Below are 27,359 nucleotides of genomic sequence, written 5' to 3'. Positions count from 1 at the left end.
AAAGAATGTTCCCCAATAACAGGCACGTACATACATTGGAACTTCATATTGACAGAGGCAGCATTGCCAATCAGTGCAAAAAGGATGAACTGTTCAATAAATAATACTGAAATAACAGATTGTCCATATAGGAAAAAAAATATAATTGGAATGCTAGCTCACATCATACATAAAAACCAATTCTAGTAAAATTAATGATTTCATTATATAAAGTCAATTAAAAAAATTTCAGAAGTATAGGAAATAATGTCTTTTAGAAATGATCAATAAATCTGACTATTAAAAAATTAAGAATCAGTGTTCGAAGATGCCAAAGATATGAAAAGACATATAAATTGGAAACAGATATTCATAAAACATAAAACTGACCAAGTATTGGTATATTCCAGATACATAATGAACTTCTAAAAAATAATGGTTAAAAAGACAGCCTAAATGAAAAATAGGCAAAAAACCTAAATAGACTTTAATAGAAGAACACAACTCATCAATAAGCATACCAAAGAATGCCCAAACTTGACAGTAATTAGAGAAATGCAAATCAGAAACATAATGGTAATTTTATATCCACCAAATTAGAAAGTTTAACAATCCCAAGTGTTGGCAAACATGAGAACTAAGAGGGTACTCCCATACACTGCCTATAGGGGTATAAATTGTTAGCATTTCGGAAAACAATTTAGCATTAGCAGGCAAAACTGAAAATGTGTACACTGTACAACTTGTTGATTCTATTCCTAGTTTGTATCTCACAGACAAACTTTTGCACATGTGCATCATAAGATGCTTGTAATTCTGTTTATAATAACAAAATACTGAAAATATCACCTATTTTCCTAGAAAGAAGAATGGATAAACTATGGCATAATCATACAAAGGAATACTATTCAGTAAGGACAATAAGATAACTACTTTTGCAAATATCAATAAGAATGAAACTTATAAACAAAATGAGTGAAAAAAGCAAATCATATAAGAATACATACAGGAGATTCCATATATACAGGATAGGAGAAATATGCAAAATTAAATACTATGTTGTTTAGGGATAAATAAATATGTGGTAAAACAATAAGAAAAAGTATGATAAATATAAAATTCTGGGCAAGTGCTAAACTTGGAGGAGCACAGGAGAGGGACATGATTACGGAGGGGCATATATGGAACTTTTAAGATACTGGTAATTTTCTATTAAGCTAGGTAGTAATTACATGGGTGTTAGTTTAATTATTATTATTTTAAAAATTTTTCCTTTTTTTTCCCTCATCAACTTTGTGACAGTATAATTGTTTTTTAAACAAGACTGATAGTCATAGTCTTCTGTGTCAACTTGGCTAGGATATAATACCCAGTTATTTAATCAAACAGTGACCCAGGCATTGCTATGAAAGTATTTTGTAGATGTGCTGAACATCTACAATAAATTAATTTTAAGTAAAGGAGATTATTCCCCTAAAAAATATGGGTAGGCCTCATCCAAGCAGTTGAAGGCTTTATGAGCAAAAAGTGAGGTTTCCTGAAGAAGGAATCTGCCTCAAATACTGCTTATCAGCCTGCCCTCCATATTTTGGACTGAAGCCTGTAACATCAATTCCTGCCTGAGTGTTCTGCCTTATGGTCTCTCCTACATATTTTGGACTTGCCAGCCCCCTCAACTGCATAAGCCAATTCCTTAAAATACATCTCTTAATATATCATTTTGGTTTTGCTTCTCTGGAGAACCTTGACTAATACAAACACATATGTAATATAGCCTTTGAATGTACATCCTACACTTTACATTATGCAATGGTATTCTTCTGACAGAAGGAAGAGAACAGGCAAAGGCATGGAAGCAAAAGACAATGTATGTGGTGGAGATGAATTAGTTTGGCATGGCTGGGGCAGAGTGTGTGATGGAGGAGAAAGGGAGAGGGATGAAACTATCAAGATGAACAGGTGTCAGATGATAAAAGGCCTTGTATGGAAGAAACTTGTAAAAGGTTTTTAACAGGAGAATAAGATGAAGAGATTTATACTTTAGAAAAAGTACTTTGGCTGTAGTGAGAAACAATAGTAGAGAGCTAAGATTGGAGAAAAATTAGGATATTCTACAATGGTTTCAATGAGGTAACAATAAAGGATTCAACTAACAGGGTGGCACAGGTATAAAGAAAGGGAAGAGATTAGAAAGACATTATGAAATTAAAGAACTAATTGGACATATTCCATGTTAACTATCAGGTATATGATTTGGGGAGAGAGCCGTGTGGCATCAGCCAAAGTGGGAGACGGAGAGTAATTCTGGTTGAGGGGATTGGCCATGCTGAATTTTACAAGATGCCTGTAGGACATGCAGGTGAAATAGACAGGTAGCAGTGAGCCAGGAAGTTCTATGGCTCCAGCATGGGGTTAGAGCAGAAGATGAAATTTGTCTGATAGTAACATATAGTAGAGGCAAGTTAGATGATGAGTATGGATGAACTTGTTCATGAAGAGTAATTCTAATGAATGAAAAGGTGAGGTAAGAAAGGAGAGGAGATTGGGAAGAACTGACTAGAGAAGTAAAAAAAAAAACAGGAATAGAATGGAGTCCCAGGAGCCACAGGAGTTTTGAATCAGAAAATGCTGCAGAGAGACCTGAAGTTATAACAACAAAAAGAAAGTCTTGTCAGGGTGGCAGCTTGGTCACGAGTGATCTTAAAGATGGCAGTTTCAATGGATTAGTGTGATGCAGGGAATATGATGTACCAATAGACACTGTAAAAGTTGAGAGAGGAAATGTGGATGATCAGGAAGAATACGAGACTTGGAGAGGGATGAAAGGAAGTTTTTGCTATTTAGGAGTTCAGAGTCAAACATCGTAAAAGGAAAAGCTGATGGAAAAATAGGTTGAAGATACAGAATAGAAAATAAATGATAAACAGGGATTTGGAGGAAACGAGGGGAAACAGGAGACAAATAGAATGAAATAAAATAGTTATGAGGAAATGAAGACAGAAAATAGAAACTGCATCTAAGAAAGTTGATGGTCAGAGATAACCAACATTTTATAGTTAAAAATTTTCACATACATTATCTTATTAAAGTCTCATATTAAGTGAAGGAGAGTGTATTATCCCTACTTTAGACAATTAAAGAGAGGCTCAAAGATGTGAAAGGAGTTGTTGAAGATATCACAGCTAGTAAATAAGTTGATAAAATGACATTGAGCTAGATTAAAAAAAATTAAGTATAGCATATGATAAGCCTCACATCGAGAAGAATGCAAGTCTGTATATGAGGTATTAAAATATGAATATGGCACTGCTAATCACAGTGGCTCACCTCATGCTCTGGAGAGAGATGTTCCATGTCAGTCCGTAAACATCTGAGACCAGGTAAAAAGTGATTAACCATTAAATCCTCTGAAATGACTTGGGACAAGGGAGTTAAGGGAATTAAACAAAACCAAACTGGTATGTCCAACAGAACCACCAAGTTAGTACCATATAAAAGAGAAGCCTTCTTAGATGATGCCTATTGCATGGTGATCACTGAGGGTAAACAGGCTCCCCTCAACCATGAATCCTCACGTGCAGAGTAAGTTATTTATCAGGAGTCAATTGTGTTTATTCACACAAATCTATTTATGTCAGTGGTATTCATCATTTAAATTACAGAATGTCATGGAAATGTATAAAATGAGCATAACAATTAAATCATGTAACCCAATCAGATGTTTCAATGAATATGAAAAAAGTATAAAAAGTAAGTTTTCCGGCCGGGCGTGGTGGCTCATGCCTGTAATCCCAGCACTTTGGGAGGCTGAGGCGGGTGGATCACGAGGTCAGGAGATCAAGACCATCCTGGCTAACACGGTGAAACTCCATCTCTACCGAAAATACAAAAAATTAGCTGGGCGTGGTGGTGGGCGCCTGTAGTCCCAGCTACTCGGGAGGCTGAGGCAGGAGAATGGTGTGAACCCGGGAGTTTGCAGTGAGCCGAGATCATGCCACTGCACTCCAGCCTGGGCAACAGAGCGAGACTCTGTCTCAAAAAAACAAAACAAAACAAAACAAACCACAAAAACAAAAAGTAAGTTTTCCATGACAACTAAGTTGAAAGTTTTGGGAAAAACTGATAAATGCAAATTGCTTAAAACATTGCTGTTTAACTATTAGGTATAAGACAATTGTAAAAGATTGAGAAAAATATAAAAATCTAGAAAAACTCTATAGTGCATAACAGGATATTATATTTCTGGATCCTCTTTAAAGAACTTTAACCTGAAAATCATAGACAATTGCATTACAGATATGATTTACCTCAGAAAGAAGATGTTTAACTATAATTCACAAAAAAGAGATGACTACATCAAAAGACTGGTAAAAGAAAATAACATATATACATTTTAAGTTAAAGTAAGTTAAGGTAGATACCATTTTTCTGATTTCTTGCTTTAGCCATCCTGTTAAACTGACCTACTATGGGTCCTGATTGAGTTGGGTAACAGAGCTTTTGTGGTAATAAGAGCATTTGTTAAGTTTAGGATTACTTGTAGTTCTTAGTCATCTTTGAGTTGTAGTTGATTATCTTGACATTAAAAGGTATCAGGAAAGCAGATGCATTTCTCCAGAAAACAATTCATCTTGTTCATTCACGTCAATTCTGATACATTCTCCCTTTATTCTAGTTGTTAGCCTGTAAAACTAGCTCCTATTTAATATCACACCACAAAAATGCCAGTAAATGAGTTCTCTTATAAAGATAATTTTTTATTATTATTTTTTGAGACAGAGTTTTTTGCTCTTGTCACCCAGGCTGGAGTGTAGCGGCATGATCTAGGCTCACTGCAACCTCTGCCTCCTGGATTCAAGCGATTCTCCTGCCTCAGCCTCCCGAGTAGCTGGGATTACAGGTGCGCGGCACCACACCCGGCTAATTTTTTGTAGTTTTAGTAGAGACCGGGTTTCACCATGATGGGCAGGCTGGTCTTGAACTCCTGACCTCAGATGATCTGCCCACCTTGGCCTCCCAAAGTGCTGGGATTACAGGCGCGAGCCACCAGGCCCGGCCATAAAGATGATTAAAATAGATGATTTAATTGAAAAAATTATAAAGATGACTTAGTTGAAAAAATGAATTTCACTGAGAAAAAAATCAGTGTAACTACTCCTTTGAAAATACAGTTATAAATAAAAATTGTTCACAAACAAGGCTCCTATAATGAGTGATTTATAAATTTAATAGGTATGAAAAATATAAACATCATCTGGTAAACCAAATCCCTATAGACATATAGAGGGCTGCAACCTAATTATTATGTAGTCTTGCTTTCAAGATATGGGGAAAGTGGCACCAAAATATAACTGTGAATGACCTTTGAATGAGTAGTTTAAGAGTCTGATCTGGAGAAACATGGGTATGGATTGAGAAGCTGAAGATGGCCCTACTTAGAGAGAAGAGGGAAGTCACTTCTCTTTCCTCTTTCTACTCACTATTGGGGCCTACCTTTTCCCTATGGACCAATCTTTCTCAAGGATTCGAAACTTAAAGGTAATTAGTTCCATCAGATATTAGGAGTCACCTTTACCTCATTGGCGAATGATGGTTAGCCTCTGACTGCTAACAATGAAAGAAGATTCTTAGTTTATTAAGGGAGATCACTGCATTTTAGATAGCTCAATTAGGAAGTTGTTCTTAGAAACGAAATCAGCCTCTGTTATCTCTGCTTGTTAGTGTTAGCTCTGTACCTTAGTTGCACAGTGTGCCTAATCATCCTTCTACCTAAACACCTTTAAAATATCTTTTCATCCCCAAGCCATCTCTTCTCCAGGTTAAACATTCCTAAATTCCTTCAAACTTTCCTTAAACATGACTTCTTGACTTATTATCACGCCAAAATGTTACACACTATAGTTTTTCTAATGTCTGTATTAAAACATGATGGTAGGCTAAAAGGAACACTCTTCTGATCAGCTTAGAATATAATGGAGCAGAACAGATTAGAACAATGTGATTTTATTAGGGGCCACAACACTGTTGACTCAAGTACAAGTTCTGACTCATGTAGAACTAACACTTTTAGTACTTGAACAGGGCCTATTGTTAAGATGGTTCTTCCCCTTACCGTATTGGTATGTAGACTTTTTACTGTATTTACTCTAGTGATATCCTATGCATATCTAAACACACAATAATTCCTTCTGTATAGATTTCTATGCTCTTTGGAAACCACTGCCTTCCTTATTTGGAAACTTTGGTTTTACAGAGCCAAACATTTGAATCTTTTGACTTTCCCATTTTCCTTGAGGCATATTCCTTTAGAAACTCTCTGCTACATAACCTTTTGTGTAAGTTTTAAATATTACTTTCACAAAGTCCAATTAAACATACCAATGTTTTCTTTCTTTGAGATACAAACTCTGCGATGCGCCACTGTTGCTTTCTTGCAAGGGTCCTATCACTTCTCCAATACTAAAGAATTCTTACTTGCTAATTCAGAATATCAGTTCCTCTTTTTGCTTCCTCTATTTTCCCTAAGTTGAAAATGCCAACAAGAAATCAAGAATGATAAGTTCTGCTTTTAGTGGAACTAAACTTATAGAAGATGTGAATAGTTGAGGTTACAAAATTATTATTAAAACATGGTGCCATCTGTATTATAAAAAACATGGCTCATATCTTCCTCATGATTAGGTCATTTGTAACAGATTTCCAACATAAACTGCTCTCAACCATGCATCCAACTTTCAGTTTTAGTATTTCCAAAGACATATAGCTACTTAACAGATAGCTCTACTTTTCTACTTTCTCTATTTGATTTATTCTGAACAAAAATAACCTCTTCTTGGTACATTCTAGTCAAGAATCCAGTGTCAATGACTGTCAGTAATATTTTATGGCATATTTATCTCATTTAAAATTACCTGTTCATGTTGCTTATTACATCAAACTGGTATATAACAATGTGAACCATATATAAAAATCCTGAAGCTCTTCCTTCGTTCTCTGGTTTTTGTTGAGCATGTACTTTAGTATTTAGCCTTTCACTCTTTTTTCAATCTCTCATTTCCCCTTTCTTCAACCCTTCTGCCTTTTAAATAAAAGAGCCTAAAAGTTGGGAGTTCACTTTGCCCATCGTTATCTTTACTTCCTTCTTAGTTTTATTTTATAGGCATATGATAGTAAAGAGAATATTTAACAGAATGGCTAAAGTTCTTTGTTCCAGTCACAGTTTTGCTTTTAACTATAAAAAACAGAAGCCACTCATGTCTTTAAGCCTTAGTTTAATCATTTACAGTCGCTGACATGGACCTACATGATCTCTAAGTTTTCTCCCAGTTCTGTAATCACTGGAGATCATTAGCTTTGTTGGCCCTGTACTTTTCCAATGTGTGATATCTCTCTAAGAGATATTCATAATATTCCACTGGATACTGAGCGTTAAACATTCACTGAAAAACCTAAATGCCAAGTCATATATACAAGGCTTCCTTTTGATTAACAGAAGTCTCAGCTGCAATTCTTTCTGCTCTTCATTTCTTGCTTGGCTATGTAGCTAATATAAATAAAAACTTCAGGTTAAGAACTTAATCAAAATTCTCAAAACTATAGAGCATAACAGCACAGAGGACTTAAAATTATCTTTTAAAATTATGAGATGGCTAGAAGATGGAGTGGAGTGAGACAAATCAAATCTTCAATTTTCTACAATTCTTATGTAAGTTGAAGAAAAGAAGTTCTACTTTTCAATCTTTAACAACCAAGTTCCACTCTAAGATGGTTATATAAATGTAGATACACTGTAATAAAGCAAGGATACAACAACAGGAAAGTGCACTGTAGGCTTCAAAAAGATGCGTAGCAATGTCCAGTCTTTTAGAATCCACAATCTGTAAGTTGTTCACCAAGGCTAACTTATGCAAATGTGGTATAACAACTAAAACAGAAAAAAGAAAGGGTTAAATTTTTATCCAAAACGTGCATACAAAACCCTGACACACTTTAACAATAATTTATCACTTTAATTTATGAAATTTCATTTTAATTCTGAATGACTTCAAAAGGTTACTCACATCTTATACTTGCTTTTTTTTAACTAGGGAAGAAAGTAGTTTTTCAAAACAAAAAGTGATCTGGCATTTGGGAGAAACAAATTGTAGCACTGTCACTATTACCTAATTATGAAGATGTATATAGATTATTTGGCCTCACTGTAATTCAGTTTCCCAGTTTGAAAAATGAAGCCCAAATAATTATAAGCAACCTACCTCTTGTATTATTTATACTTGCAGATAAGTTTCTTCGTAAAAATATTACCATTGCTATTAAATAAATATAGAGTATATTCTTTTTCAACAACCTATTATTTCACCACTTCAGAATAATATTATTAGCTTTAGTCTCTCAAATTCTTAGCAAAGACCAATGTCAAATAGCACCTGACATTGGTGGCTGAGTTTTCAAGTTATTCAATGAGTTTAATACCCTCAAAGAGTAACATAAAATTTCAACCTACTGCTAAATAAAAGCAATGGTCCAAGAAACAAAAACCAAATCAGTAGCAATGAGCACCTCTAGAGCCTAAGATTGTATTTTCTGGATACCATTTCCCACTAAAACCAGGGCTCTTTGAAGAAATGGCTTCAGGGTCAGTGATTGTTAAATTGTTAATCAAAAGACCAATCACACAACCCCCTTCTAGTCTTGCTTGGTTGAGGATCACAAAACATCACTCATAAGCATCAACTGCTGACCAACTGTAGTGACCCCTTTCTTGTTTGCACTGAGTTTGCGTATATAAAAGTCATAATCTTCTCCTGGAAAAACTCCTGCTTCCTAAATAAGCTGGGGCAATAATCACAACTTTCATGCTTAGCTTAGTAAAACCCCACAAAAACTTAGAAAAACAATGATCATTTTTAGGGAACCTTTTGACTCGTCAAAATTAATAACAGTATATTTATGAGGAGCTCTAGAACAAATTAGGAGACAAAAACTCCAAACATTGAGTTGAAAGCTTCATTAATTGGCATGCTGAGACCTCAACAAAATAGTGACTCTAAGTCTCCCTCGAAGACTCACTAGTTCATTTCTGCCCAAACCTTCAGAAACTTATCATCTTGCACTTGATCTATTCATACATGGTTCCTTTATTCCATCTTCTCCCGAGTCTCTGACCTTTTTACAGTGTTTTTCTCAGAAATACAACAATCACACTGCATAATATCCCCTTAAAATTGCTTGACTAGAAGACAAATCTATAGAAGTTCATTTAAACTCTAGTCTCAAGGAAGTTAAAGGCTCTAATTAAGGATCTTCCTAATTCTCGGGAAGACAGACAGAACTTTACTATAGAATTCAGATTTCACTACACACATATTGTCCTGGGCTACCACATATGTATTAATTAATTCACTTAATTGTTAACCCCTCAGATATAGACAGACAGTTAAAAGCAGTAGGAGATGAAGGACCAGGAGATGATTTAATAATAACCCAGATGGATATCATTCTTTCTTTTTTATTAAGAGATGGGGTCTTGCTTTGTTGCCTGGGCTGGAATGCAAGGACTATTCACAGGTGCAATCATAGTGCACCACACTCGAACACTTGGACTCAAATGATCTTCCTGCCTTGGCCTCCTGAGTAGATTGACTACAGATGTGTGCCATCATGCCTAGCTAATTTTAAAAAATCTTTTGTAGGGACTTGGTCTTGCTATGTTGCTCAGGCTGGTGTTGAACTCCTGGCCTCAAGTGATCCTCCCACCTCAGCTTCCTGAGTAGCTGGGACTATAGACACGTGGTACCATGCCTGACTTAGACGGGCTAATTCTAAAACTGCCCTTCAGTGGGAAAGAAAAAGAGGAAATACATAACATAAGGTCACTGCAGAAGCCTTTTTCTTTAGGGCAGATTGAACAAAGATTTAAAATTATAAATGAAAAAAGGATAATAGGAGATTTTATAAAACTGTATTTCACAAAAAATTAGCCGGATGTGGTGGTGCGTGCTTGTAATCCCAGCTACTTGGGAGGCTGACGTAGGAGAATCACTTGAACCAGGGAGGTGCAGGTTGCAGCGAGCCGAGATGGCGCCACTGCACTCCAGCCTGGGCGATAGAGCGAGACTCTGCCTCAAAGACAACAAACAAACAAACAAAAACTGTATTTCAGAAAACGTTCGAAAAATATTCTGGGGTAGATCCAATAGTCATAAAGGGAATCTTCTCCTGTTTTTGTTTGTTTGAATAAATGGGCCCAGACCTCAAACAATAAACTTAGGGGAAAAAATCAGAAATGGAAAATTGCCACTTTAGAAAATCTCCAATGTACGACTGAACATTTTCAGAGAGCCTTACTAAGTAAAATAGCTGAAAACAAAAAACAACTCTATGGTGTTGCAGATAAAACAACTGGTTCTTAAAAATGAAAACAAGACCAAAGGTCCTGTGATAACTAATAATTGGGAAAGAACAATGGCCACTGAAAGAACTAATGTCTGCTATTAACCAAGAAATAGAGGGGCAAATACCTAAATACCCAAAATGCCACTCCAAGGGAGACATTACTACCCAGAAATTCTCTGTCCATCCTCCAAACTCCCAAAGCCAATCATCTAGAAATACATATGAATAACACTACAGCATTCTTCATACAGGTTCTACTTCAATATTTATCTTATTAATATAGAGTACTAAATTCCTCAGAGTAAGTTCTAAAGCAAAAGAGTAGCCACTTGACTGAGAAGTAAGTACAAAAGTGGGAAAAAGGCTACTTTTTATCTTTAAAAAAAAATCTGGTTGTACCAAAATGTGAAAGAAGACTGTATAAGACAAACTTGTGGGTACACAGTAAGTGGCAGGAGGCTTCAAGGATAATGGTTTACTAGAACTATTCAAGCAGTGGGAATTTCTCACCTCAATCTGCTCCTAAAACAACCTTTAATTGTTATTTTGGGGCCATTACGAGAAGAAAATTCATTTTTTTCCTCTTGTACAACTCCTACAAATTTGATAGGTGGGTATCTACTCTACAATTAAAACTGTCAAATAAAATGGAAGGGTTATTTTTAGATGTTCTTGAAAATTCTAGAAAGAGACATTAAGATATTGACACTATGTTTAATTTGAGAAATAACTCTAGTCCCAGAATTACTGAAAAAAGATTCCAAAGAATCAACAAAATAATTGGAGCAGATCCTATAAGAATCCAGATGGATTCTTCCCAGATTATCATGAGTCTTTCTTTTGAATGTACATAGAAAGGTCAGATCACGCTCTAGAAAAGTTTTAGCAATACGACACGGCACACAGCAAGGACCCATTTAATGCAACAACATTGCACATACCGAAGACCCGTTTAACATGACAACATACCGAAGACCCGTTTAACATGACAGCATACCAAATACCCATTTAACTTGACAACATGGCACACACCAAAGACCCATTGTGTGTTGAGCCTATCCCTTAATCCAGGAGCCAAGAGTTATTCTCCTTGCCTCAGAGCAACTACAGCCTCAAAAAGTCAAAGCACCTTCAGAGTTCCTACCTAGAATCACCTGTAAATTTGACGCTGCAACATGTGGAACTATCCCTAGTGCTAACTAAAATATCAACTTTCTTCTGTTAGTTGGCTAATTATGAAGACACTTACCCAGTGAAAAAAATGTCATGACTGTGTTTCTATAGCATGATCAGTGTGCATGGCTTCAACCGAGTTTTTGGACACTGCAGTCCAAATCCTGACTTAGTATTTTTTGTTGATGACTCTTATTTTACAGAGTCATATGCTAGCCTGGATATATAACAGTCCGCCAGAGAATAAAATAATGTACTAGAAACCAAACTGATTTAAATGACCCAACTTGTGGCCCTCTCTAGAGCATGTCAAATTGCTAAAAATAAAAGCACTATGATAACTGATATACTTCTGCAGTCATAATTTCTTGATGCTTTGATGCTATCCAAAGAAATTGTGGCCATAAATGTTGAGGCCCACAATAAAAGAGACTCTGTAAAATTTAGAGAAAAAAGGCCGATAACTGTGGAAGATCATGTAGCAGATCAACAAGCTATGAATTAAAACAAAGTTATGTATCATGCTGAATGGCATGCTAAGCGGGAGAAATGTCTATTTTTCATAAGAACATGTCCAGAAACACACAAAAATTTCCTTAAAAGTAAAAAAATAAACTCTAAGGCAGCACAGTATTTAGCAATTAGCAGTTATTAAGAAATATTTCTAAAATAACTTGAAATTAAGTTTGAGTTAATGTCTTACAGCAATCAGTATACAGTATAAGACCATCCATTAGGCTGGGCGCGGTGGCTCACGCCTGTAATCCCAACGCTTTGGGAGGCCGAGGCAGGCAGATCACCTGAGGTCGGGAGTTCGAGACCAGCCTGACCAACATGGCAAAACCTTGTCTCTACTAAAAATACAAAAATTAGCTGGGCGTGGTGGTGGGCACCTCTAATCCCAACTACTCGGGAGGCTGAGGCAGAAGAATCACTTGTACCCAGGTGGCAGAGGATGCAGTGAGCTGAGATCATGCCATTGCGCTCTAGCCTGGGTGACAGAGCGAGACTCTGTCTCAAAACAAAACAAAACAAAACCATCCACTAATATCAATACTGATTAATTCACAATAACTAACTTGTTTCATGTTCAGCTTTCAGTACACAGAAGTATACAAGGCTTTAACACATGACAAATGCACCAAGATTTTAATACATGACAAGGCCTCAGAGGAGTGTCTAGCTTTGATCTTACATTACAATTCAGGAAAAAGGTAGAAAAATGCAAACTTACACTCATCTCGGAACCTGGGTTCTGCGTTAGGGCCAACTCTACCAAATGTTTTTATGATCTCTGTATGCAAAGAATGTTGGTCTTGATACTGAGGATCTTCCAGGAAAGAAGCCAACTGCATTTTCACCCTTTCCAGCAACTTAAAATTGGATATCGTACAGTCATTTTATAGAGTATTGAAAACTGAGTAGTGTTGTTAAAGTGAAAGACACATGTTAAACATGACTTACAGCAGTGGATTAAAGCAACCTATATTCCAAAGACAGTAGAAATTTGGAATTAAATAAGTAGTTATTTAATCTTTTGGCTCAGAGAAGGTTTCCTCCTTTGCTTATGCTTATAAATTCTTAATTAAAAAATACAAATATTCCTAACAAATCATAACAAAAGAAAAAAAATCCCACTGTATTTAGGGAAAAGTAGGTAAATTTATGATTATTTTGTATCTAAATTACAATTCTTAAAACAAATCACACTGTAAGTTACCCAATTATTCACCTTCTGAAAGCAATGAGTCATTAATGACTTATATCTTACTCACATTTCCCTAAAAGACATTTTTATTTTAGGATTTGAGAACATGTTGAAATTCTGCTAAGACTGCAAGCTTTGCAGAATGATGTGCTTTTCCTCTGTGGCTTCACCAGTGAAATATATAAGTGAAAAAATGGAAAACATTCTTTCTGTAACTAACAAAACTTCAGTTTTTGTTATAAAAAATCTATATGATGAAGGAGTTTTATTAAAACTTTTCTCTTTTGGGTAATATGTCCACAAATAATTTATGTCCTAATCTACAAGGTTTTTTTTTCATTTGTATAAGGACATATCCAATATAATAACAAAGAATAAAAATCTGATACCAGTTTTGAGAAGTGTCTTACAGTTAGTGTTGCAAATAGAATCTAAAAAACTTGAAATCAGTTTCAGAATCAAAATACACCTTAAGAAGGAAGACCTTGGTGGTCTCCTGAAACAGGCATGACAGAGGGTCTGCCCAGACGATGATCTACTCTGCAACAAGAGGATACTAGTCTACTAAATGACTTTTACGGCTTCATATCAATGACACAGTTATCAGAATACAAGTGCCCTCTTGCCTTCATTGATAACTGAGATACATTTGTGTTCCTGATGTTATCTGGGAAAACAGTCCTGCAATCTCTGCAACACTGGCAATCAAGAATTTATGTAGATTGGCCAGAAGCCTACTGGATAACAGAAGGCTTTGGAACTAGACCTGATTTGAAGGATTATTCAAAACTGCAATATCCAGCTCGGCTTACAACAGAACATCTAGCAAGCTTGTCCAACACACCTTACTTTGTTGTTGATCTGTTTTGTTTTGTTTAAGGCTTTTAGCAGCCTGAAGCTGTGGTTTTTAGTTTCTGTCTCTAGTGATAAGTAGAAAAGAGGGATGAGGAAGGGGCTTTACTGGCCCAATCAGAAAGAGAAACTAAGAACTCATGACTATATTCTCTCCCTTGGACATCCCTGAAAGATTGGCCTATACTTAATGTTCTGATTGAGAGGAAAGACTAGAGATTTCCTTAGGATATGGAAATATACCTTGGTTAGGCTACCATGTTTTCACATAGAGAGATCCTCCTCTGGCCTATAACTAACTAGGGCACAAAATAAAAGGTAAGATGCTCCCTGCTGTCTACCACCAGATACATGTATCGTGATCACCTCAATATTACACAGACATCAATAAATTTCAATTATTTCCTACCTCTCTTTGAATTACTGTTTCCATAATAGTGCCAAAGGCTGGAATTGTGGCAATCCTGACAGAGCTGTTAGAATTAAAAAAGAAAGAAACTGAAGCTTTGAGATGAACAATGAGTATTACTAAAATGTATATTAAAGTAAGTACAAGGTAAATATACTGTATTAGTCTCTAGCAATGACAAATTAAATAAATTTAAAAAAAGCAGACCAAGAAGAATGCTCAAAAAGACAGACAGGATAACTTAAGGTCGCAGTCTGTGAAACTCACAATTCAGGATCACTGGACAAGGTAACAAGGGCCGGAGCAACCCGCTTGTCAACTAACGCTTCACTCATGCCTCGAAGAGTCAGCTGTAAACCAGTCAACATGCAATAAAAAATGGTTTGGTAAACTGGAATAAGAACTGGGTTAGCTGTGACTGAGGATGGGCAGGCAGACTCATTGGCCTTTCTTGGTTTAGTCATCCACACGAGACATTAAAATGTTAGGCCTTTGGTTCATGCTACTACACTTACTGGTAACAACCTGTTAGTGACATTAGGAGAGCATCCCTTCTTGGCTTGAAAGAAACAGTCCATCAGCATACTTATGGAAGTATTTATTGAGCACTAATATACTAATATATTTTTTCAATACATGGCCTCCAAATTACATTTACAGTGAGGGTTGATTTAAAAAGAACCATGATATATAAATAATAATATGATAAAGTTTAAAATCAAATAAGTATAATCCAATATTGTTAATTTAAAGAGATTCTTCAATAAATTTAAGAGCTGATGGTTATTTCTTGGCAGGCACATTTTGAAAGGGATGCTGAATATAAAAGGCAGGGATGACACTTACATTTCAGGGTCACTGGAGAGAGTAATGAGAGCAGGAACAACCCTCTGAGCTACCAGAGTTTCATTCACCCCCTTCACCAACAGCTGATTGGTCAGCACAGGGGGTATTCACAGGTGATGCACGGAAAGAGCAAACACAGTGCGCCACGGGAAGAAGGAAGGAACAACCAAGAGAAAGAGAGAAAACACAAAAGCAAAACCAAAATTAGAAGCTAAGCAAATACTGCTTCTAGAGTGCTTTACAAAGGCAGAGAATGCTTAGGAGGAAAATAAAGCTTAAGTAGCCTAGCGTCCACGAAAACAGATTTTGTCACCAGTTCAACAGCAGTTTGTACTTTTGGTCAAAGAGTCTAAGCAATTTCAATGTCCATCAAAATGCAACTTAAAAGAATACTTTTTTAGCTTCTTTGACATATACTGTGTTCTACGGTTAAAATTCTAGAAGTAAGGGTGGTATGCTTTTATTATGACCAACAGGGTACAAACTGGGCTATTTTTAAACCAAACTCACATAAGTAGCAGCCACCACTAAACCACTTATTATTGTGCTATAGCAAGTGTATTTTAAAACCACATAGGAAAATTCCTAACCTTTTAAATAATATAGCTTTTTCTTTTGAGGTACAGAGATACAATGCTGTCTATTGGAAAGTATTACACTTGGGAATCAGATCTGGGTTCAGACGCCAGTTCTCCACTTATGAGCCATGTGGTCTTAGATATATAGTATTTTCCATCATCTCTTGAAACGCAAGTTTTCTCATCTGAAAATGGTGATATTATTATCTACCTCAAAGGGCTGTTGTGCTATGAATTTGCAAATAACATACCTAAATACTGTGCCTGACAAACAGGCATTCAAGAAAGAGTTTAATTATTTCTATTACTGCAAGAAATTATGATCTGTAATATGTTTGGAAGAAATGATCTAATTTAAACAACTTTTTGATAGTTAATATCTAAATATGACTTTGTTTTAGATTTCTTATAAATTCAAACAAAATTAAAAATAAAAAAGATGAGTAGAACTAGATCTCTATAGTCTAATCACAAAACAATTCATTTAGCAACCAATGCTAAATTGTAATACAAGAGAACGATACTGAGCCATATACATTTTGTTTGATAAATATTACTGAAGTTTATGAGTTCAACCGAGAAGCGCAATCCCCTTCTCAATTTCAGAATGTAAGCACATATTAATCCTAAATGCTTACCAATCTGTTTACCTAGTAACTAGTACTTAGTCCTCACAGAAGATCAAAGATGTCACAGAATTTTTAGTAACAAAAATCTACCATTGTGTGCATATGTGAAGGTATTCCTCCTATATAACACATCAGAGAAAGTAACTCACTTTATGTGAAGATTCTTAATTTTGCAATGATTTTTCACCATTTACCAATTGATTCATTTTAGAATCTACTTCAATATTCTGAAATAATTTTTATAAAAAAACACAGATAATTAACCAGGAATAAAATGACAAAGAACTTTTAATATCTTAAACATTACAGATATTGGATAGAAAGAAATAGGACAAGGAAGTTCAAATATTGTTAAATACAACCTTCTTCTCTGTATCATTTTGTAAGTAAGATTGCTTAGATTTGAATCAGTATCTTGAAATTTCTGTTATTTTGAGTCTGTCAAAAGCATTAAAAAAGAGGATAATGTAGGGGACAAATTAATTTTTCATTGGTGTAGGGTTTTTAAGTTCAATTTCTTTATTAAGCTAGAAAATCACAAAGTACATTTAAGAGCTATCAATTGTTATACACTTTAACACAATATATCATTTGATCTTTTCACTTGATGAAGTAAGTACAAATATCATCAATATTTTAACAGATGAAGAAACTGAGGCTTAGGTAAGTAACTTGTCCAGGGTTTTAGAGTCTAAGTCATAGGGTCTGCAAAGGAACTCTGTCCCATCTGACTTAAAATCCATGACTTCTTTGAGTTGTGTTCTAATGTGACATGCTCAATTTCCTTATTATTAAAATATATATGAAGTTCTTTCCTGCATCTTTTGGGCAATTTATTATAACACATGATAAATTCCTCTTATAAAATAATTTTATTAATTCGCTACTTCAAAAAGTAATTTATATTCTCTTATTTAAAACAATGGGAATAATATGATTGATTGGGTTCCCTCTTTTTGTCCTGCTGTCTAAAAACTAACCTAAATTTATTAGTGAATTTCAGTGACCATATCCTATTAGGTTCTTGGTATAAGCATTTCTCATTTTCTTCTCAACAGTTTCTGGTCTCACCTTTTAAAAAAAGAATTTTTTAAATGTTTTTATTTTGAATTAACTTTTTTAGGATAAGCAGGCATAATTCTAAATTATAAAGCATTGGTATCAAAATAAATCTTATGACCCTTTATTCTTTTAATACAATTTTGTTCAAATAAGAATCACTGACAAAAAAGGAACTTTAATTTCTCTTACTGATAACTTTTTCTGACATGCTCATTGAAATGTATCATTAATGAATTTGAAAAACATTGAAACAGTCTCTCAAACAAGATCCAGAAGTTCATCAACGACCTGAGAGGACACTGAAAACTGCTTAAGCATAGATAGATATAGTTTCCAGACCAGCACTGACAGCAAACAGAGAAACCAAAACCAGACATAAGCCACATACAAGAAGGCAGAAAACCAAACAAAACAAGCAAAAAACCTCAAAGCAAATGAACAGGGAGGATTCATTTTATTTACTTATTCTCATTTATATGGTATGATTCACCAGTGCACACTCACATTTCAGAGAGGAAAGATATAAGAAAAAGAAATGGCTTTTATGAGCTTAGAATAAAATCATAGGAAGAGAGTGTATGAAAGAAATAGCTCTTCATTTAAAAAGATACTTTTTTCTTTTTGGGGAGAGGAGATTCTGATGAATGACTTTTCTTTCATGGTCATGCCCCCTTTTCAGCATATTGAATAATCAAAACACTTTACATCCAGAAGGAACTTGTACTAGACATAAAACCAAATAGTGACTTTGGCATTCATCGTCACAAAAAACCTCTGATTATGGCTTTTTAAAAATTGCTTCTGTATGATAACTGAGGGAATAACATGGATGGAGAATTTTCAGCTTCCTAACAATGGAGTCTTCTTGAATTCACAAATCTAACTTACATATTTCAAAATTTTAGAAAGCATATATTTTAAATATATCACTACCCCATCTCCAATTGCAATTTATTTTCAATTGTGGAGAAATTCTGATATTCAGCAAGATTTGAATTATCCAATTCTTTTTATAGAAATAAATGTTTAGATATTTTAAGAATCACATGAATATTGGGGCAATTTTAGTTTGGATAAGTATATGTTCCCTATTACCATCATATATTTTGTGAAGTAATAGCATGGATGAAAAAATAATGATAATGACAGTAAACATATAAACATTTATTATGGGCTTATATAAAACATATAAGCACTTATTATGTTCCAGAGACTGTTTTAAGGGCTTTAAAAGCATTAATTAGTTTAATATTAACAAAAATCCTTTCAGACTGATACTTTGAGACAGATACTTTTTGTTATCAACTTTCTTTTGTAGATGAGGAAGCTAAGGTACAGAGAGGTGCAACCTTGTCCAAGTAATCTACAAAGTCGCTAGGTATCAGAGATGGAAACTGAACCCAGGCAGCCTAGGTTTATTGCAAGACTGAAGATCAACAAGAAACAGTAGACCAATTTTAGTGCTCAAATAAAGTTCTAAACCTCAACCTTACTGCTCCCTGCCTACACACATACTAGGGCTATGACATAATTTGCTATATGATGGGTACAAAAGATAGTTCTTTCAATTTCATACTTCACTTGGGTAGGTAGTAATTTAATACAATTTAGGTAAATTATCTGCTCTCCTCTCTTTTATAACTCTATGGGCAGTTAATGTATTGGGATGCTATTCTACATATGAAATGTTAGGGAATAGTGAAGTAGGAGTAATCAATAAAATAAACATTTCCGTAATTGCAATAATTTATTTTCTAATGCTACTGATAAATTCAACTGTATTTTACAATTTGAAAGATATCCTATGCTTTTTCAGTTTATTTTAGTAGTCATTTACCTCAGTAAATAGAAAAGTATAGTCAGAATTATGTAAGTTAGAAATTAAAATAAGATTTAAAAGATAGTTGGAGAAATAAAAGTGATAACTGAATAACATTCAAGGAACCAGTAAGGTGAAAAACCATTTTTAAATATGTTAAAGCTAAATTTCTGCCCCATCACACAGTACACAACTAGACACTGTTAAAAGCCATAAAATATATATTAACATAACATGATATGCGAAGCTTTTTTTTTTTTTTTAAAAAAAACATTCCCTTCTTCTTCTCAAAAAAAAAAAAAAAAATCATTACAATTGAAACCAACAGAGGCATCTGTTGACATACCTCAAACATTCTAGCAGCAGTACACCTGACGAGTGCTGAAGTATGGACAACACCATACCACAAAACAGTTAATAGTAACTCATGGTAGGCTGGATTTGCACTAGAAGGAAAAAAAAAACAGTGTTAAAATTGAGAGCCACAGTCCCTTACTGGTATACTGAAAAACACAATATTTATAAGGAATATTAATGATAACAATATTTGCAGAACATATGGAATTACTTTGTTTGGTTATATAGGTTGCAACTAAGATTCTCGGCCAGGCGCGGTGGCTCACACCTATCATCCCAGCACTTTGAGAGGATGAGGTGGGCAGATCACGAGGTCAAGAGATCGAGACCATCCTGGCCAACATGGTGAAACCCCGTCTCTACTAAAAATACAAAAATTAGCTGGGAGTGGTGGTGCACACCTGTAGTCCCCGCTACTCAGGAGGCTGAGGCAGGAGAATTGCTTGAACGCAGGAGGCAGATGTTGCAGTGAGCCGAGATCGCACCACTGCACTCCAGCCTGGTGACAAAGCAAGACTCCGTCTCAAAAAACATACATACAAACAGACAAACAAACAAGATTCTCTAAAAAAGATGTCACCTTCCTTATACAACCACAATCTTCTAGCATATTCAGAAATCACACTTTTAACTTCTCTAAGAATTTGCAATTGTGACAGATAATTCCACTCTTTTTAATAGCACACAAGTTAAAATTATGAAGAAACAAATTTCTCCATGAGGAAAAAGGAAAGACCACTGGACTGAGTCAGGTGGGTAAGTTACAACTTCTGTGGGTCTTGGTTTCTGCATCTATAAAAATTGGGGAAGCAGTACATGTCCTATGTATGTCACATGGATGTTGTAGAATCAAATAAAATCAACTCAAAACATCTATATGGAAGGGTATGTTGGCTGTGAAGCCTATGCAAATGAAAGGTGGTATTATTAACAAATGCATGAGTCTGTTTTCAGTAAAGACAGATAAAATTATTTTAGCAGCCAGATGATGTGATGATGAGCAGGACTAAGCAAATCAAACAGAGTGAAAATAGGAGCCAAAGAAGCTGGCTTTCACTTGGGGCTCCTTTTTCAGTTCTGGGAAACTAAATTTTCTTCAAATCTGTACTTGATTTTATTTCTCCAACTGCTTCAAAGAAAACATATGTCTGCACCCTTCTCCCTACTTTTTAAATTATGAGGTATTGATTACAAAATACTAAGAATGAACAAATAAGCAAAGCCAAAAAACAAACTAAAATACACAAAAAAAACCCCCTTAAGTTTCAAAACCAAGAGAATTGGTGTGCATGTCAACTCTTTGAGACTTAAAATATGTACTCTATACATCCAATCTAAAAACTTTATGTGCCTTTTAGCAAACTATAAGCTGTTATTTCTTACCCCAATTCCACAAAAGAAGCCTTCAGGCTATCAAGAGGAGCATGAGATAATGAAAGCAGCGTCATTACATCTTCTAAGAATCCAACTAACAGTTTTCGGTCTTCTTCCTACAGAGGAAAAATACTGATAATGAATATCGAAACAATCAAGTAGAACTAAATACCATATTTACCTATCTATAATAAGAAAATGTTACCAAATAAGGGGAAAATATCCAAATTTTGAAGCTATTTTAATTAAAAGATATTTATTAAGCATATCTATCATCAGAATGGTATGAAGACAAAGACTATCCTGATACTTTAATTTAGACCTGTGGTCTAATATAGTAGTAGCCACTAGCCACATGTGGCTACTTATATTTAAATTTAAATGAGAAATTATGTAAAGTGAAAGATTCAGTTCCTTGGTTGAACTGGGTACAGTGCAAAGGCTTAATGACACATGTGGCAAGTGCCTATCTGATTGGACAACTCAGCTACAGATTATTTCCATCACTGTAAAAAGTTTGGATGGTTGGTCCTGATTTAGAACATTAAAAGGTATAATCTTTTATTAAAATTTACTTTACCAATTTTAGTTCCCATGAATTTTGGCTCTACATAATACAAACTACTAGAACAGTTACCCCCTTGTAGAAAAAATAGTAGAAAATTGATTTCTAAGAAATTATCTTTGCAATATCCTAGTGATGAAAACTGCATGCTTGGTAAAATATAGACTACTGTGTTCTTTTAAGAAACAGATGCACACCTTGATTAAAAAATACCTTGTATTTTTCAAACTTTCTTCAACGAACTATTATTACTTTCATAATCAGAAAATATGTTAGAAAAAGAAAACCTGCTAAATTAAGAGAGTAAAAAAAAAATAACTTTGTATGTTAAATTAACCTGAATGTACATGGGAAGGGAATCTGATAGTCTTTCAGAAAATAAATACATAATAAAGTCAAGTTGACATTAGGGACATAGGATGTCAACAGTAAAGAGCTTCTGAATGTATCAATAGATCCATGAGGAAGACTGGATCACCACCTACCCTTTTTTTTTTTTCTACATAATCAGGTTAGTTTAGAATGAAGTAGAGATAAGGACTGACAAAAGTAATGGTTAACATGAAAAAAGGATGAATACAACAGTTTCAGGACACGCAGTTTAACTGACAAATCAGCATCAGGGCATCTCTGGAATGGGGATTTCACCCATTTTTAGTTACGTACTATTTCAAATATAAAATAGACATAACTTTGGAAAACAAGCTGGAAATCTGAGAAAAACCTAAATGTGAAATAAGAGCTATAAAATAAGACTTCTAAATAAGTATGAATTCTTTTGATTTTTAAAAATTTACTAAAATCTTATTTATCATTTTTGGAATCTCAAAACAAGTAATACTGCTTATATATTTGTTCAAGATAATTTTTGTTTACTATAATTTACCCTAACAAAAAGTTTTGTTTAGTAAGATAAACATTAACTGCTGGTATGTGCTTCCTAAAATAAGAAACACTGGCAATCTGTGATTGCTACCTCAATATACTATTTATTTTGTAATAAGCTGAAAAGTTCTTATCTTTTTACAGATATGAATAACATATTTAGACTTCATAATGTCTCAAAAGAAATGCCCCTTATTCATTTATTCAACAGATCCATTCTGAGGGCCTACTATGAGCCAAACCTTGTTTTTGGCATTTAATTACTATGATTTAAAATGTTATTTATGGTTAAAATAAAAATATTAACAAAACTTCAAGAGGATGAAAAAGAGAGAGAATAAAATAGTGACATCACACAAGGACACTTTCCAAAGTTAAAGAGGAGAATGATAGGCATACTGTTGTGTCTGGCACTGTTAGGACTTAGTGTCTTTGATCTCCAAAAATTTACCGAACAATAGAGACAATTTATTAACATACATGACTTAAAATATTTAACAAACAGAAAAGTATCCATATCAGGGTAGTATCAGAAACTAGTATAGAAAAGAAAAATTTAAAAGAATACTGTGCCACTTTAACAGAGCTGTAACTTCTATTGCAAGGTAATATGTGATACTGTAACTGTATTTTAATACTATAGGATGATTTAAATTTGTCTTGAAAGAAGAGTACAGTAACTGGTACCAAAACAGATATATAGACCAATGGAACAGAACAGAGGCCTCAGAAATAACACCACACATCTACAACCATCTGATCTTTGACAAACCTGACAAAAACAAGAAATGGGGAAAGGATTCCCTATTTAATAAATGGTGCTGGAAAAACTGGCTAGCCATATGTAGAAAGCAGACACTGGATCCCTTCCTTATACCTTATACAAAAATTAAGTCAAGATGCATTAAACACTTAACTGTTAGACCTAAAACCATAAAAACCCTAGAAGAAAATCTACACCATACCATTCAGGATATAGGCATGGGCAAGGACTTCGTGACGAAAACACCAAAAGCAGTGATAACAAAGGCCAAAATAGACAAATGGGATCTAATTAAACTAAAGAGCTTCTGCACAGCAAAAGAAACTACCATCAGAGTGAATAGAATGGGAGAAAATTTTTCTAATTTACCCATCTGACAAAGGGCTAAAATCCAGAATCTACAACAACTTAAACAAATTTACAAGAAAAAAACGGCCCCATCAAATTGGGCAAAGGATATGAACAGAACTTCTCAAAAGAAGACATTTATGCAGCCAACAGACACATGAAAAAATGCTCATCATCACTGGTCATCAGAGAAATGCAAATCAAAACCACAATGAGATACCATCTCACGCCATTAAAAAGTCAGGAAACAACAGATGCTGGAGAGGATGTAGAGAAATAGGAATGCTTTTACACTGTTGGTGGGAGTGTAAACTAGTCTAACCATTGTGGAAGACAGTGTGGTGATTCCTCAAGGATCTAGAACTAGAAATATCATTAGCAAAGACTTGGAACCAACCCAAATGTCCATCAGTGACAGACTGGATTAAGAAAATGTGGCACATATACACCATGGGATACTATGCAGCCATAAAAAACGATGAGTTCGTGTCCTTTGCAGGGATATGGATGCAGCCAGAAACCATCATTCTCAGCAAACTATCACAAGGACAGAAAACCAAACACCCATGTTCTCACTCATAGGTGGGAATCGAACAATGAGATCACTTGCACACAGGGTGGGGAACATCACACCCTGGGGCCTGTCATGGGGTGGGGGGCAGGGGGAGGAATAGCGTTAGGAGAAATACCTAACGTAAATGACGAGTTAATACGTACAGCAAACCGACATGGCACATGTATACTGATGTAACAAACTTGCACACTGTGCACATGTACCCTAGAACTTAAAATGCAATAATAAAAATTAAAAAGAAAGAAGAGTACAATAAATATGAATTGCTGTACTTTGAATTTAAAGAGCAAAATTAGTAAGTTAGTAGTGGGTAAAAGTTCAGGAGACCATTGGAAAAGGTGTTCTTTCTTCATTCTTACATTCTAACTTCTAAAAGTGCTTTATCCCGAGTCAGTATTTCCACCTTACTGGTGGGACTGCCTCATACTTAAAAATTACTACTATGCTTTGAGACACATCATATGTTATTTACTGAAAACAATGTTAAGTAGAGTATGGCAGCCTGTTACATGGTGGCCACCACTGAACCACACCTCCTGGTTCACACCCTGGCTTACTTCCCTTCTTTTGCTTGAATCTGGGCTGGGCCTGTGACTTATTTAGCAAGGGACTGTAGTAGAAACCATGTTGTGCTAATTCCAGGCCTAAGCCTTAGCCTAGCAGATTCTGCCTTTTCATTCTTGGGAGGCATTAGCTACCATGTGGTAAGTCTGGCTCTGCTGCTTCAGAAGCCATGTGGAGAGAGAGAGGTCCTGAGACTTACATAGAGACCCCATCAGCTAACACACTTACTGCAGCAACAGAAGTGACTGCCGGCAAGAACAGCAGAAGAGGACAAAGCTGAGTGAGGCCCAGATTACAGAATCATGAGCAAATGAAACAGTTATAATAGACCATTATGTTTTGGGGTAATTTCTTATGTAGTAACAATTAAGAAAAATAAAGTACAGCTTAAGCATCCCTAATCTGAAAATCCAGAATGCTCTAAAATTTGAAACTTTGTGAGTACCAAACTGATACTGTGTGTGAAAGCCGGTCATCATTTGCTGTGGCTGTTTTTTAGCAGCTGATACAGGTATTCTGTGCTTTGCTACCCTGAGCACATTATTTTTTTTTTTTTTTTTTTTTTGAGACGGAGTCTCGCTCTGCCGCCCAGGCTGGAGTGCAGTGGCCGGATCTCTGCTCACTGCAAGCTCCGCCTCCCGGGTTCACGCCATTCTCCTGCCTCAGCCTTCCGAGTAGCTGGGACTACAGGCGCCCGCCACCGCGCCCGGCTAGTTTTTTGTATTTTTTAGTAGAGACGGGGTTTCACCATGTTAGCCAGGATGGTCTCGATCTCCTGACCTCGTGATCCGCCCGTCTCGGCCTCCCAAAGTGCTGGGATTACAGGCTTGAGCCACCGCGCCCGGCCTGAGCACATTATTTTTTTTTTGCTGTATTGATGATATGTCATATTTTCTTATTGTTAAGTACATATGTGTGAAAAAGTATAAGAAAATGATTGCTTATTGGTAGCATATAAATGCAAAGTCAGGAATGATGGTGATGCCAACCAACCAGATTGTCCACATGGTGGCTGAGACAGCGATTCCTTTGCTTTCTCATGGTTCAATGTACACAAACTGTTTCATGCACAAAATTATTTAAAATATTGTATAAAATTACCTTCAGGCTATGTGTATAATGTATATATGAAACACATTTTGTGTTTAGACTTGGGTCCCATCCCCAAGATATCTCATTATGTATATGCAAATACTCCTTTATCTGAAAAAAAAAAAAATCCAAAATCTGAAAACACTTTCATCCTAAGCATTTGAGATAAGGGATACACTCAACCCGCATTATTAAAAAGTACTTAGCTAAAAATGATGATAAGGTATAGTGTTCTACAGTGCTCTGTAGCTTAGTTCACCTAATGTATGTGCTCTGCTTGTCATTTATTTATGAAAAACTTATGGAACACAGAGAAACTCTGCTAAGTCAGTATAATCTAACACTTCTAACAAAATATCAAAAAGCTCATAATCTCTAAATTTATTTGTTCAAGTGAGGTTTTACTTAGGCCCTTATTATTCAAATATGCTATCCATTATAAATTATTTATTGAATAAAATAAGTAAATTGTTTTCCTTTGTTGGTAGCAATGTCACTTACATTAAGAAGACACAATACTAGATATTTTTCTAAATGTAAAGACTTTTACTAGAGAGTAAGAATTTTTCCCTTACCTGAATATAACACGTAAGGACTCCTGTTGCATAAATAGGGACTGTAGCTTTAGTGAGGACCCCATTTCCTGCTGAGGAATCTAAAATTATTAAAATAATTTTAAAAAAGTAAGTATATTTTAAGTGTAAAGAAAAAAATTGTAATGTGATTATATTTAAAATTACAACTGTTTACTAGGTTACAAGGAAATATTATCATTACTTTGAAAAACATGTTTTTTGGTGGTTGTAAAATACAACTTAGTGTTTCTTGAAGAGCCATTAGCATAAACATTTCTGATAAATGGGAAAGAACTTTAATAACCCAAACGAGATGTTATACTCTTGATTTCCATAATTGGAAATCAGAACTTTCTTCTTGAAAGTCTTCTAAGTGTCCATATAGGCAGGTTGTCCAAAATTTTTATGCTTTCAATTTGCAGTTTAGTAAAATGTAAACGCACTCACCTAAAAGCACATAGATATATGTTATTTGATCTATTTCTATATATGAGGTAGTTTTCAGTACTAGCCTGATTTCCTGAGCCCCTCCTGCATCCTCAATACAGTTTTCAGCCAGACAAAGCCCTGATTATTTTCATGGAGGGGGAAGGAATCATGCTAAGTAAAGCAGAGAAAAAGGGGAAAGCATGCAACCATAGTTGTGTGCCCTGTAACTACTTTACAAGAGATTTTCTTATACAGCCTCTATGGACAATTTCAAAAGAAAAGTTGTGAGAGGACAATTATTATTCACAGCACCAAGAGCTCTTATTTACTGATCATGAGGCACTGTTTCAAGTGCTTTATGTTTGCTGTTACATTCCCAAGAA

General features: G+C 35.1%; 1 protein-coding gene across 10 annotated transcripts in view; it reads right to left on the bottom strand.

Annotated features, from left to right (window-relative positions):
- The window catches only part of RELCH (RAB11 binding and LisH domain, coiled-coil and HEAT repeat containing), a 121,658-nt gene that overhangs the window by 12,786 nt on the left and 81,513 nt on the right, over window positions 1–27,359 (bottom strand). For 4 of the 10 annotated variants that reach the window (XM_025365508.1, XM_025365509.1, XM_025365503.1 and 1 more), the window contains 8 exons: window positions 26,548–26,627; window positions 21,191–21,297; window positions 19,797–19,896; window positions 15,363–15,445; window positions 14,517–14,580; window positions 12,782–12,920; window positions 7,787–7,903; window positions 3,307–3,395 (listed from right to left, as the gene is read on the bottom strand). In XM_025365508.1, coding sequence (XP_025221293.1) covers window positions 3,307–3,395; window positions 7,787–7,903; window positions 12,782–12,920; window positions 14,517–14,580; window positions 15,363–15,445; window positions 19,797–19,896; window positions 21,191–21,297; window positions 26,548–26,627 — 779 coding nt within the window. Of the gene's footprint in view, window positions 1–3,306; window positions 3,396–7,786; window positions 9,812–12,781; window positions 12,921–14,516; window positions 14,581–14,783; window positions 14,867–15,362; window positions 15,446–19,796; window positions 19,897–21,190; window positions 21,298–25,981; window positions 26,084–26,547; window positions 26,628–27,359 lie in introns of all 10 variants that reach the window. The other 6 variants (XR_003116686.1, XR_003116687.1, XR_003116688.1 and 3 more) reach the window with 5 other exon arrangements.

Source organism: Theropithecus gelada, chromosome 18 (assembly GCF_003255815.1).
Source record: "Theropithecus gelada isolate Dixy chromosome 18, Tgel_1.0, whole genome shotgun sequence".
In the NCBI taxonomy this organism is placed as follows: Eukaryota; Metazoa; Chordata; class Mammalia; order Primates; family Cercopithecidae; genus Theropithecus; species Theropithecus gelada.
The sequence above is the reverse complement of the archived record's forward strand: the minus strand, read 5'-3'. Positions and strand labels throughout refer to the sequence as shown.